Source organism: Indicator indicator, chromosome 5 (genome assembly GCF_027791375.1).
Source record: "Indicator indicator isolate 239-I01 chromosome 5, UM_Iind_1.1, whole genome shotgun sequence".
NCBI classification, from domain to species: domain Eukaryota; kingdom Metazoa; phylum Chordata; class Aves; order Piciformes; family Indicatoridae; genus Indicator; species Indicator indicator.
The window spans coordinates 32,116,329-32,130,419 of NC_072014.1; the positions used below are offsets into that span (position 1 = coordinate 32,116,329).

The following is a 14,091-nucleotide window of genomic DNA, read 5'->3' on the forward strand; positions in this document are numbered from 1 at the left end:
CCATGCTTCCAAAGCTTGATACTGGGGTTTTGTGGCTTGGAATAGAAAGGGTCTCATACAACCTTTGTAAAACAATTTCTTACATACGTTAGTGAGATGAGCTGTGAAAGTTCTCCAGTTTGACCAATTGGTGCCAAAAATTGCCTGTTTTATTTCAGTGCAGATGGCTTTCAATGAGGGATTATTGGAATAAATTATAATAAGTATGGAAATAGCTGCAGAAATACTTTTTTTTGTTGTTAAACCTCCCGAGGACTCCACAGACACTGCTTGCTGCAGGGATTTTTTGTTTCTTCCACATATTTCTCACTTGATGTATTTTTTATATATATTTTTTTTCCACTCCTATCTTTCAAGGACTTATGGCTCTGTGAGCCCCTTTTTCTACTTCATATCCCCTTTTTAGCCTATCTTCTGTGAGGCCAGCAAGGAATTTGATGGGTTAGGAACTTAATCGTCAGTGTCTCTAAAGCTAGAATAAAAATAGAGTTATATTAAAACACAGGCTTAAGGATTTACTTTAAACCTATGAATAAGATCCAAGAAAATGATATTGTACCTAGTAGAGCCTGTCCAGTCCAGAACAATTTAAGTGGCTTTTAGGATGTTATCTTATTGAGGCTGACTAATCTTTAAATATGTTCTTTAGCTTTGCATTTCATTAAAGCGGATGTTTTCTGTCTTTAAAATCTTATTAAATCCACATTGAGCCAATGCCGAGTAAACTTAATAACAAAATATTCCCTGTGAGTTCTTGCCCAAGCTGTCTCTGATTTTCTGTCTTCAACAGGGAAGCCTTGAAGAGTGTGGGGCTACATACAAAGCCTAGTATTTGCATCCACACAGTTCATAAACACAAAACTTAGTGCAATTACTCTGGAATATTCAAGGTTTTCATATTTTTCCTTGGAAAACCAAAAGCTGCTAAGCTTGAGACAGACTGTGGCAGATCATGCACTGAATGATTCGTCATAGTGACTGTTTCTTCATTTTGCTTTAAGAAGCAAACTGTAAAGAAAAATTTCCACTGATGGATATATTTCATAAGGAAAATGCTATTGATCATTACCCTTATTTTAATCTTGTTTTGTGGGGGGATGGAGGGGTTGAGAGAGATGAGAGAGCATACAAGTACGTGGAGGCTGATTTTTGCCAGCAGCTCAACAGAATACTAACAGATGTTGAATGGGAGGCTGGAAGCCAGGCATCAATGTAATAGTTAATGGTGGAATTACTAGCTACAAGTAGGCTAAATACCCTTTAAAAGCACTGAGCAGGACAGATTGTTTCAAGATAGATTGATAAGTATTTGTTCAGATCTTATTGCTAAGGACTTTGTAGCCTAATCTACTGTATATACTAGAAGAATCAAGAATCAAGAAGAATCAAGAATCAAGAAGGTTGGAAGAGACCTCAAGGATCATCGAGTCCAACCTGTCACCCTACATCTCATGCCTATCTAAACCATGGCACCAAGTGCCACGTCCAATCCCCTCTTGAACACCTCCAGGGATGGTGACTCCACCACCTCCCTGGGCAGCCCATTCCAATGGCCAACCACTCTCTCTGTGAAGAACTTTCTCCTCACCTCCAGCCTAAACCTCCCCTGGCGCAGCTTGAGACTGTGTCCTCTTGTTCTGGTGCTGGTTGCCTGGGAGAAGAGACCAAACCCCTCCTGGCTACAACCTCCCTTCAGGTAGTTGTAGACAGCAATGAGGTCTCCCCTGAGCCTCCTCTTCTCCAGGCTAAACAGTCCCAGCTCCCTCAGCCTCTCTTCATAGGGCTTGTGATCAAGGCCTCTCCCCAGCCTCGTTGCCCTTCTCTGGACATGCTCCAGCAATTCAACATCTTTCCTAAACTGAGGGGCCCAGAACTGGACACAGGACTCAAGGTGTGGCCTAACCAGTGCTGTGTACAGGGGTACAATGACCTCCCTGCTCCTGCTGGCCACACTATTCCTGATGCAGGCCAGGATGCCATTGGCTCTCTTGGCCACCTGGGCACACTGCTGGCTCATGTTCAGGCGCCTGTCAACCAGTACCCCCAGGTCCCTTTCCACCTGGCTGCTCTCCAGCCACTCTGACCCCAGCCTGTAGCTCTGCATGGGGTTGTTGTGGCCAAAGTGCAGCACCCAGCACTTGGACTTGTTGAATGCCATCATGTTGGACTCTGCCCATCTGTCCAGCCTGTCAAGGTCCCTCTGCAGAGCCCTTCTACCTTCTAACAGATCAACACCTGCTCCCAGCTTGGTGTCATCTGCAAATTTACTGATGATGGACTCAATCCCCTCATCCAGATCATCAATAAAGATATTGAACAGGATGGGGCCCAGCACTGATCCCTGGGGGACACCACTAGTGACAGGCTGCCAGCTGGATGTGGCACCATTCACCACCACTCTCCAGCCAGTTCCTAACCCAGCGCAGAGTGCTGCTGTCCAAGCCACAGGCTGCCAGCTTGGCCAGGAGTTTGCTGTGGGGGACAGTGTCAAAGGCCTTGCTGAAGTCCAGGTAGACTACATCCACAGCCTTTCCTACGTCCACCAGGCAGTCACCTGATCATAGAAGGAGATCAGGTTGGTGAGGCAGGACCTGCCCTTCCTAAATCCATGTTGACTGGGCCTGATTCCTTGGCTATCCTTCAGGTATGCAGTGATTGCCCCCAAGACAATCTGCTCCATGATTTTCCCTGGCACTGAGGTCAGGCTGACAGGCCTGTAGTTCCCAGGTTCTTCTGTCCGTCCCTTCTTGTGGATGGGTGTCACATTGGCCAGTTTCCAGTCTTCTGGGACCTCTCCAGTGAGCCAGGACTGGTGGAAAATGATGGAGAGAGGCTTGGCCAGCTCATCTGCCAGCTCTTTCAGCACCCTAGGATGAATCCCATCAGGTCCCATGGACTTGTGAATATCCAAGTGACTCAACAAGTCTCGAACTAATTCCACATGGATTTCAGGAGTACAACACTGCTCCTTGACCCCATCAACCAGCTCAGGAGGCCAGTTATCCTGAAGTCCTCCTGCCTTACTGTTGAAAATGGAGGCAAAGAAGGTATTTAGAATCTCAGCCTTCTCCTCATCCTTAGTTACAATGTTACCCTCCATGTCCAATAAAGAGTGGAGGCTCCTCTTGCCCCTCTTTTTAGCATTAATATATTTATAAAAATGCTTTTTGTTATCCTTCACGGAAGCGGCCAGTTTAATTTCTAACTGTGCTTTTTCCTCTCTAATTTTTCTTCTACATGATCTAACAACATCCTTAAACATGTCACTAGTTGCCTCCCCCCCTTTCCAAAGGCGATAAATCCTCTTTTTTTCCCTTAAATCCTTCAGGAGCTCCTTGCTCATCCAGGCCGGTCGTCTTCCCCGCCGGCTCGTCTTACGGCATGTGGGAACTGCCAGTTCCTGTGCCTTTAGGAGCTCCTGTTTGAAGTAGGTCCAACCATCCTGGACCCCTTTGTTCTTAAGGGCTGTTACCCAGGGAACTTTCTGAATAAGTTGCCTGAACAACCTGAAGTTTGCCCTCCGAAAGTCCAAAGTGAGGGTTCTGTTACTGCTCCTCCCTATTTCCCTGCATATTGAAAACTCCACTATCTCATGGTCGCTGCACCCTTGACAGCCTCCAACCATCACATCTCCCACCAGCCCTTCTCTATTTGAGAACAGCAGATCAAGCAGAGCCTTACCCCTGGTAGGTTCACCTAAGAGCTGCATCAGGAAGTTGTCATCCATGCACTCTAGGAACCTTCTGGACTGTCTCCTCTCTGCTGAATTAAGTTCCCAGCAGATGTCTGGTAGGTTAAAGTCCCCCACAAGGACAAGGTCTGATGATCTTGAGACAGCTTCCATCTGCTTATAGAATATCTCATCGGCTTCCTCATCCTGGTTGGGTGGTCTATAACAGACTCCAACCAGGATGTCAGTTTTGTGTGGCCTCCCTCTGATTTTAACCCATAAGCATTCAATCCTTTCATCTGCAACCTCGAGTTCTGAGGCATGAAAAGATTCCCTAATATACAGGGCCACCCCTCCTCCTCTTCTCCCTTGCCTGTCTCTCCTAAAGAGCTTATAACCCCCCAGTGCAGTACTCCAATTGTGAGAATCGTCCCACCATGTCTCTGTGATGGCAACTACATCATAGTTCTCCTGGTGAACCAAGAGTTCCAGTTCCTCTTGTTTGTTGCCCATACTGTGTGCATTGGTGTACATGCACTTCAGCTGGGCTGCTGATTTCACCAGTTTGTGTGGTCTTCCCTCCTCTCCAGGGAGACTGGTTTCCACACCCACCCCCTTCAGACCTAGTTTAAAGCCCTCCCAATGAGTCCTGCCAAGCCCAGTGCCAGCACACTCTTACCCTTTCTAGATAAATTCAACCCAACTTGGTCCAGCAGGTCGGGTGCAGTAAGAGGTGCCCCGTGATCAAAGAAGCCAAAATTCCGCTGCTGGCACCATCTCCTAAGCCAACTGTTGATGGTGTGGGTTTTCCTGTTCCTCTCAGTGTACACCACAGCTGCTGAGGGAACTGAGCAGAACACCACTTGAGCTCCTGCCCCGTCAATTGATTTCCCAAGGGCCTTAATTTCCTTTTTAATCTTCCTGGTGCTGCTCTTTTCAATTTCTTCACTTCCAGCCTGAATTACCAGCAATGGGTAATAGTCAGAGGGCTGGATTAGTTTAGGTAACCTCTGGGTGATGTCCTTCACCCGGGCCCCAGGTAGGCAGCACACCTCCCTATGGGAATGTTATCATCACTGTCAAAATAATTGGAGAAGTTTTTCCCAATCTTCCTTCTCCTCTATGGCTGATCTGCAGCCAGCCCCAAATAATTTTCAGGTGCAGTTCAGCTAAGTGAATGAAACTGGTAGTCACTGGCATAAGTACAAAGTGTTCCTGCAGCAAGGATCACTGCATAGGTTTTAGATCTTCCAGGTTGCTACAGACCTATGTTTGTATCCTTCTGAAGAAAATGCTGATCTGGCATCTTCCTTGATTTTTTTTTTTCCCCCCAGTCTCTTGTTCTTCAGTATTAAGTGATTTTTTTTTTTTAATTATTATTATTTTTTCTGGAGTAGTCCTGCCTTTCTCTGAAGGAGAATGCTACAGTCTGCTGAGTGGTGCTGAGCCTTTCTGGCTTTCTTTCCTTTTCCTCTTGTTGGGAAAGACATTCCTTCTGTTGTGGTTCCCTCCTTGGGCTGATGCTGTGACATTGTGTCCTCTGTCTGCCTCTTGCTAGACTAGTCTCTCTGCATTCCAGTAGGTTTAAGTCTGGTGCATGTACACAGTATTAACTGACTATAAATCATCCACTAAAGCCACATGACATGCAGAAAACCAAACCCATAGTTCTGGGGATGGTAGTCTGAGCCTAGCAAATCTGTTCCTTTCCCATTCACTGTGAGTCCCAGCCCTGATCCTTTCTCTTCCAAACATAACAAAGTCTTTATTTCTTTACCATCTGGCATCTTTATCCTTCCTTTTCCCAGTGTAAACTCTCTCCATGACTGTGAAATGTACACTCTCACAAGCAAGAATCTTCTTTTCAAGACTTAAAAAGCTGTTTAATATTGCTAGTGAGTGTTTTCTGGAGAGTTCTGGACTGCTGGGATTAATGTCTTCATGCCATCTATATTTCCTCATTTGCTGGTCATTTCCAGCAAAGTAGTTAATACAGAAAGAACAAAAAGAATCCAGTTGCAGTGCATCAAGTCTGAAAGAAAGAGTATTTAGCAGTCACACTCTCTTTGGAATATGCAAATGGGACTTATGGTCTTGACCTGTGTTTTCTGATGATAGCAACTCCCTGTAAATGAGCTGTGCATCTCTTATTCCAGCTTTCATTTATTTTGACTCCAGGACATGATTAATTTGCGCAATTTCACAGAAAATTAATGCAATTATGTGTGCTATCAATGATAAGTATTTTAGCCTACTATGTTGGTGAGAGAAGCAGTTCTCTGCAGTAGCCTGGAGCGCTATGTTCTGCTCGTGCACAGGACAATGCAACATGCTTGCCCCTTGTCCAGCCATGAACACGTCGTGTGCCTCAATGGGTGGCATCTCCTGTTCCTATTTGGTTTGCAGGTTATGTGTTTGTTTCAATTACATCACCTCACAAGCTCTGCAGCCTTTGGAACATCATTAAAAGCATAGGGCTAATTCTTGTCCTCTTTTGCAGCTCTCCAGTCTCCCATAGAGTACCAACGCAAAGAAAACAGCTCTGCAGTGCTGAGGCCTCAGACGGGTAGGGTCACTCAGCCCAACAGCAGACCCTATTCTTCTGTTCCAGTAGGGTCTGAGAAGCCTTTGAAGGCTACAAGCCGTAATCCATCTCTCCCACCCCTGAAGATATCTACCTCCAATGGCAGCACAGGGTATGAACACTCACAGCCTGGAGACAAGTATGAACAAAACAAGGTACTGAGGTCATCTGATAACACATGATTTCATAGCCCATTTCTCATACCTTAGACAACCTGTGAATACCTTAGACAATCAGCTACCCAGGTCAACAGCTGTCAACATAATGAAGCAATGGTGTAAAGTGTGATTTGGGATTAAACTCTGAAAGCTCTGGCATCCAGTGCCACTTCAGCTGGGAAATGGAGACTAACCCTGGAGCCCGGAGCACTGATCCCCATGTTTTTTGGGGCACTGTGTTTGCAGACCTGGTGAACTGAATATCCATTTGCAGTACGGGCAGCAGCAGTATTCATGCTCATCTATCATCCGTTAACCACCCATTCCTGAAGAGGTCTGCTCTGTTGGCATAGAAGTGTTTAGACCTTTTCCCATGTAACAAGCTCACAGGGTGCCAGCTGAAGGTTGTAATTTGGGTGCATGTTCACTGCACACAAACCACCAAGGAGTCGGTAACCATCTGTGGTGTTTGGACCCTGCAACTGGTTTTGGGTGACCAAAGCCACTTTCCAATGTGACTGGTATTTCAGATTGTCAGATGTGCAAGTATTCATTTAACTTCTGACACTCAGCATTCCTTGGTCTTTCCCCTATTTGGCTCAGCACAGGTCATTCATCTGTAACACCATGCAAAGGGGAACGTGGCTGGGGCACCATCACTAGCAGCTGTGAAACCTAATATGAAACAGGAGGCTGGTTTGTATCCTGTTATTGCAGCCTTTCAAATCCTTAAAATCCTTTTCTATTAATGTGAACTTCCAAGTGTTTTGTCTCTTTTTTTTTTTTTCCCCGGTACAGTTAGACTGGAAATGAAGTAGTGGAATTGCTGCTGAAAAAGGCAGGTTCCTCAGCGCTGCCTGTTCACCACTTTCTGTTGTGTCCATTTTCACAGACTGATTTGGGAGGGTGCAATGGGACCTCTTCCATGGTGGTGATTAAAGATTACTATGCACTGAAGGAGGATGAGATCTGTGTGAATCAAGGAGAGGTGGTTCAGATCCTTGCTATCAACCAGCAGAACATGTTCCTGGTGTACCAGCCTGCAAATGACCACTCTCCAGCCGCTGAAGGATGGATCCCTGGCAATATCTTGGCTCCCCTCACTAAATCCACCACAGATAATAACGACGGAAGCATCAAGTAAGTGCCATGTTGGCTTCGCTGGGAGCACTATGTGGATTTTTTGAGGAAAAAAAATTAAAAATAAATAAAGATAAACAAACCCAAATGGTAGGGAATTCCTGCTGATTCTTATCTACAGTGCCACTGGAACAAGCCGAGTGGTCAATCCGCAGCGTCGGGCAGCCATGGTGGATAGCTCGGGTTTTGCTTATTTTCATTTTGTGAGGGTTTTGTTTATACTTTGGACAGAAATAAAACCATAGGTGGTTAAAGATGTGTTTTATGTTACACCATTTTGCACCAAGATGGACATGCTTGGACTGGACTTATATTTATGTTGTATTAAGTTACTAATCTATATATTGGTTATAACAGCATCTAGCAAAAACAAACAAACAACAACAATTAAAAAAACCATGCAGCACAAAAAAATTCCAGACCCTGTGTTGGACTGAGGTTCACTTCTCAAGGAGGAGATATTTTGTTGTCTATGGCAATTTCCTTGTACAGCTTGTATCTTTTTGGTTTCTGTTTTTGTTTTTTTTAATTTTGGTTTGATTTATTTTTTTTTTTCTGTTTGCAGTAGGTTTTGTAATATACTTTTTGGTTTGCAAGACCCCCATCCAAGTACATTCCTGTATAAAGTATTTTGCACTATTTAAAACTAAACAAAACAAACAAAAAAAGGAAAAGAAACAAACTCATATTGATGAAGTCAGGTTGTGCAATAAAATGGATAGTCGCAATGTTCATCATTGTACCTGTAATGTAACTAATTTTAAATGTACTATTTTAAATATGTAAAATAAATTTTCACCATGAGCATGTTTTAATGAGGTAAAAGAACTAGTTTGGCCCTTTTTTGGTTGGTTTTGGTTTTTGGTTTGTGTTTTGTTTTTTTTTTTGTTGATAACGTTTGGTTGCTTATTTAACAAATGTGTGGATATATGTTTTTCTTTTTTTTTTTTTTCTGATTTTTAGAAATTTGTCAGTCTGAAATGACTAATGCGAGAAAGTGTTTTTTTGGTATTAAATACAGAAGGTACAACCCTCTTCTCAGTAATACCTGTTGATTTCTTTTAACATCTAAAAATAACTAGATGGTAATGCATGATGTATGCTATAAATTTTGTTATCTTATGTGAGTACCTTGAGCTGCAGAATTGAACATGAGGAAAGATTTTGTGACAGATGCACTAAAATAATAATTTGATCTCTGCTGCAGTTTCCCTTAAGAGAAATGATGACCTTACCTGTCAGTAAGGAATGCTACTATGAACTGCATGTTAAGCCAAAGGAATTGCTTAGCATGCCTCTTGCACATCCACCACAGCCATTCCCAGGTTCCTCTCTAACCACAATATGCAACCATGTGCCTTTAGATTCCTCCATGGCACCAGGCTCCTGGTGAAGACTCTGATTTCATGGCAGCTGGGCAGTCAAATTCTGCGTCAAATTATGTAGTTGAATGAATTGTGGCCAGGAAGGGGTTACAAAATCGAAAACCACATGCATTGCACCTCTCTCTTTCTCACTGCAGTGAGATTTAAAGTCTTAAATCATGTTTTCAGACTCAAAACAGCTAAAACAATCCTGAAAACAAAAAATGCTTGAAAAATACAAGTTCTGTGGCTAGAAATACAACCTGGAGTTGGTGTTATCTTCAGCCCTGTCTAGTCTGCCAGATCATGTTGACTAATTAGTATAAGTAATAAAACTATTTCTTCTGCTGACAAATACTGTACACAAAATATGTGGTTGGTCCAGTAGCGTTGACACCAATAGGGCAGGGAGTCCATCAACCACATCCTTGACTCTTACTGTATCTTAAAGGAAAACATAACAGTCTTGAAGTGTTGGATAATTTCCCCTCCTCTGCACATCTAATTTGGACCTACTCCAGGAATGCCCAAATATCAGACAGCACTTACTGTCTGGCTGACACATACAGAGTGCTCTGGTGCTCCTTGTACTCAAATATGACTGCTCATGCCAGCTGTTTGCAGTGGAGACATTAATCCTGGTTGCACAAACAGTCGATGTGACCCAGTTTGGTTTTGTGCCAGTGGCAGGCCATTGGTTTACTTGTTAAATCTGAGCTCTTGTACAGCTCCCATCAGGTGCTGAAGTACAACCAAAAACCACTTAGGAATCTGATGGAGTATTCATGGGGGAGCGCCGGCTGCGTGGGGCATCCTTTGAGTCCTACCTTGCTAACATACTGCGTTTTATTGGCACCGCAGGTGATCGTTGGATTACATGAAACTTGCTTTGTAAAATATATCAAGGTACTGTAGACATGACATGTGCAAACATTGGGCTTAAACATGCAAATCAAATTTGCATGACTTTAAAGGTGGGCAGATGCTTTGAACCTGGATCCCAGCTCATCACACTGCTGTTTTGAGAGCTTTCTGCTTTGGACAACATACCCCTTCCCAAATATCCCCCCACAACCTGTCCACTATTTAAACCAAATGAAATCCATATTAAGAAGTCTTTGGGTTTTTTCTTAATTTTTTTTTTAATTTTGCCTTGATGTGCAATCTCTGTTGTGAACACAGCATTGCTCTTACAAAGGGTGACATGGTCTTTCCCCCCTCCCAAGAGTAAGGACATAGGACCAGCAATAATGAGGGATGAAAAATGTACTGGAAATGGTGCCTGCTGCGATGCTAGTCAAAAACCGTGAGCTGACTGATGTTCTCTCTGACCAGACTGACACAAATCACATGGGAGATTCTTGGTCTGGAGAGGAACAGCAGAGCTTGCCATTCTAGGAAACGACTTATCTCTTGGAGAGTTAATTGTATAGCTCCTGTTTGTTGAGCTACCTGTTCTAAGGAACATGTAGGGACCAACACCTTGAATTTAATTTCATTTTTTTTTAATTTGCTCTACTGAGTAATCTATTAAGACTGTTCTCACGTATTTACATTTGTTTCACTGCTTCTAACTGACCAGGCCAAGGAACAAATTGACCTTTTAACTGTGGCAAAAATAACTCTCTATTTGTGGCAATGCAAGACAAAGTCCCTGAAACCAGGTGACCAAGTTCTAGTTGCCTGCTTCCATCATGGACATTTTTTCCTGCTCCATGCATTTACACAGCAAGTGTGGCACAACATCTGCTTTGCAGAATCGTTTGGTTTGGGGTTTGACTTCAACTCATTGCTCAGATTGAGATGGGCATATTGCCGGTGGCTTTCACCCTCTAGAGAATTGCAGTAATCACAAATGTGGATGCTGGTTCCCCTTTCCAAGTCCTTCCTTCCTGCTATGATTTGCCATTTGATTGCTGCGTTTTTTGGTACAACAGGAAGTCATGTTCATGGCATACCCTGCGCATGAGAAAGCGGGCGGAAAAGGAGAGCAGTGGCAAAAATGAAGCCAATGGGCCACGTAAATCCAAGGATATTCTGGGGAACAAAGTCTCTGTTAAAGTGAGTAAGGCCATCTGAAACTGTGTGCTGCTCTCCTGCTTCCCATCCTTTTCACCCCCTATAGCATCCTCTCCTGAGAGAGGGAGGGGGCGGCAATTTTGGGTTTGTTTTTTGGGGTTTTTTTCCACTTTAGTCATCTTTTTTTTTCTTTTTTTTTTTTTTTGTAGTATTGATTTTAGCAGGATTTTTGCATGCAAGATAAAATGCAGCCTTTGTTTTTCGTTTTCTTTTTCCTGGCATCCCATATGCAAGTAAGTAATCTTTGATAAAAGTCCAACTACATAGATGGTTAAATAACTGTTCTTAAAATTGGGACAGTAGTGATTTACTGGCCTGGCCCCGTCAGAGCAGCTGCAGTGGTGAGAAAGCCACTGGGTGAACCAGTGGCCTTACTGAAGTCAACGAGTTTTCTTTAGGCCAAGATTTCACAACATCTTAAGATAAGGGGTTCTCAACCTTGAGATGCTTTAGATTTATGGTCTGAGGAGATGGTCTCAATGACCATTTCCTTTCCATATTATCAGATAGGGCAGAGATGCTGTCTTGCCAGGAAAGGGTCTAGTGTGTGTCTGTGTGTGTGTCTGTGTGTGTGTCTTTGTGTGTGTCTGTGTCTGTCTCTCTCTCTGAACTCTCCCAGTATGGAAAAGGTTGAGAAATGTGGGGTTAAGCTCCATCTTCTGCTCTGGGTGCCTGACTACTGTGCTCCAATTCAGAGGATCCATCCCTATAAGCCGACCATGAGACCTGCTCAGGACTAATCTGGGGCTTTCCTTCCCAACAGAGGCAAGCAAACACTTGGTGATTTTGACACAATCAAAGCCCAGTCTTGATTCAGGAAAGCACTTGAGCATGTCCTTTGGATCCACCCCTCTCCTGGAGAACCCATGATTAAGTGTTTTCCTTTGCAGAGGCTTTCCATTTTGCAAGCCTAGTGCAACAGCCATGGCATGTGCAAAGGGAAGAGCCTTGCCACTGCAACCCTGGCACCCCCTGCACCCACTGCGCAGCCACCCTGCAGCCCCACCGTCAGCTGTGGAAGGACTGGGCCCAAGGGAAATGGTTGCTCCAGCATGGTGGCCACAGTTATTCCTTCTCTTGTTTCCTTGCTATTTTTACTACTTAAACAACATGCAGAACCACAGCTTCTTCTCTGGCAAAAGCATGTCTTTGCCTTTGCTTCCCTTGTTTGGTTGTCTAGTTTTTGTTTGGTTTTTTAGATCATTTTCTGTACTGTTATCCATTTCCATGCTGCTCACAAATCTGTGCTGCTCTGCCCTGTCTAACCAATCTATCTTCTAATCTCTTGTTCTCTTTCTTCCTCTTCATGCTGCCAAACAAGGAGACAAACAGCTCAGAGGAATCAGAGTGTGATGACCTTGACCCCAATACTAGCATGGAGGTAGAGACAATTGTCGTTGTGATTTTTTTTTTTATTTTTTTCCCAAAAACACGTGCCTATTCCAAAATGCCTGTGCTGAAAGGGGAGCTGGGTGGGGTCTGTGTCACTCATGGACATACATGCCAATTACATGTGAGTCACATAAAGCACCAATGCTGGGTTTGCCAAGTGGTGAAGCTGGAGTTTTGATTGCTTTTGTGGTGGGAGCAATGGAGGAAGCTGAGGAACAAACTCCTGCTGAGCTGGAGGCTCACATAGCCACCCTCAGTTGCTATTGCCCACCTGGGATCCCACTCAGTGAAACAACCATGCATGTGTGTCAGCTGCTGATAAATGTTGTAGCTTTCTCCGTTGCCTTGCCCTGGCAATACTTGCTGAGCTGCCAGTCAGGCTTGTGTTAGAAATCACTGGAGCAAGTGTGGCTACACCACAATTAGTGCTTTAAATTATCTAGAAGATCAGAAAAGGCAGTGTTTATTTTTTTTTCTGCCAGGAGAGCAGGAAATTGCATTCCTACCTGTAAAGGTACTGGAGGAGAATTGTAAAACTGGTTGTGTGAACGCGCTCATATCACAGGCAGAGCTGATGTGGATAGATGTACCCAAATTATGATATATTACACTATTCTCTATCCAATGTGAAGCCACCAGTTCTAGTGGAGTGACAGACATGCTCTGTGAGAGAGCCTGAAGGAGCTTGAAATCATGAAGCATTAGAAATTTGGTTCTCTTCAATTAAAATCTTGTGGGGCCTGTTTTTTTCTGCATGTAGTGACCACACTAAGCATTTGTATACATTGTACCAAGGCTGAAAAAGCTTTGTACTGAAATGAGCCAGGACAAGATTCAAGAGAGACAGAAATGATTTTACAGATATAACAAGTGACTGGAGAGCAGGGATATCTGTGTCCTAGATCTCCAAAATGCTGTTATCCAGACTGCACTATAAACATCCCACAAAAGAAAGCTGATTTTCCTCCTGGAAGGGAGAAAAAAAAATAAAAATAGGAAGGAGTGTATTGAGATGCACCAGCTCAGCTATTAACTCAAAGGCTCTCGTTAATTTAATTATGTTGGTGTAAATGAATACGTCTTTGAGAAGGGGATGTGTACTAAAGGAAAGGATCTGACCCAGCTGATATTCTGAGATTGAATACTCCTTACAGCTAAAGCTGCATTATTGTCAGGAGTGTGTGTGCATTTTCAAAGAACATGTTGCCAGTCACAGGTGACAACTAGAAGTAAATATGTTTGTTACAAGGTAGTGCCCAGGTATTGCACATAAGCCCCTGTAAGCTTTAGAACACCGAAAATTGCCCTGTGGAGTAAAAGGTGACTGAGCTACAGGTGTATTGTAGAGAGCTGGGTGAGAGTCACCATTCCTTTTCCAGAGGACTTTTGTGTTTTAACTGTGCTTGACAAGAGGAAACACAGATGTCTTAACACTGTCAGTGGAAGGTAACCAAGTCTTTATGGTATTGGCAATTCCAGTTACTTCTAGCATATTCCACATGGGTCTGCTTCATTTGGGTTTTTTACTATGGTGCAGTCTATTGTTCTTGCCTGCTGCTCTGAAGTTCAGGAGATTTAAACCTTTCTGTTTAAACTAAAAGACACTAACGTGAAGTCTTAGCTATGGTATGTATCTGCTATTAGGGAAGTAACTATATGCCTGGTATGTGACTTGATTTACAGTCACTCATCCTATCCTGCATG

General features: G+C 43.6%; 1 protein-coding gene across 1 annotated transcript in view; it reads left to right on the plus strand.

Moving 5' to 3' along the window:
• The window catches only part of KALRN (kalirin RhoGEF kinase), a 507,955-nt gene that overhangs the window by 472,950 nt on the left and 20,914 nt on the right, over positions 1 to 14,091 (plus strand). The window contains exons 48-51 of the mRNA XM_054381250.1: positions 6,171 to 6,409; positions 7,305 to 7,552; positions 10,854 to 10,977; positions 12,317 to 12,376. Coding sequence (XP_054237225.1) covers positions 6,171 to 6,409; positions 7,305 to 7,552; positions 10,854 to 10,977; positions 12,317 to 12,376 — 671 coding nt within the window. The remainder of the gene's footprint in view (positions 1 to 6,170; positions 6,410 to 7,304; positions 7,553 to 10,853; positions 10,978 to 12,316; positions 12,377 to 14,091) is intronic.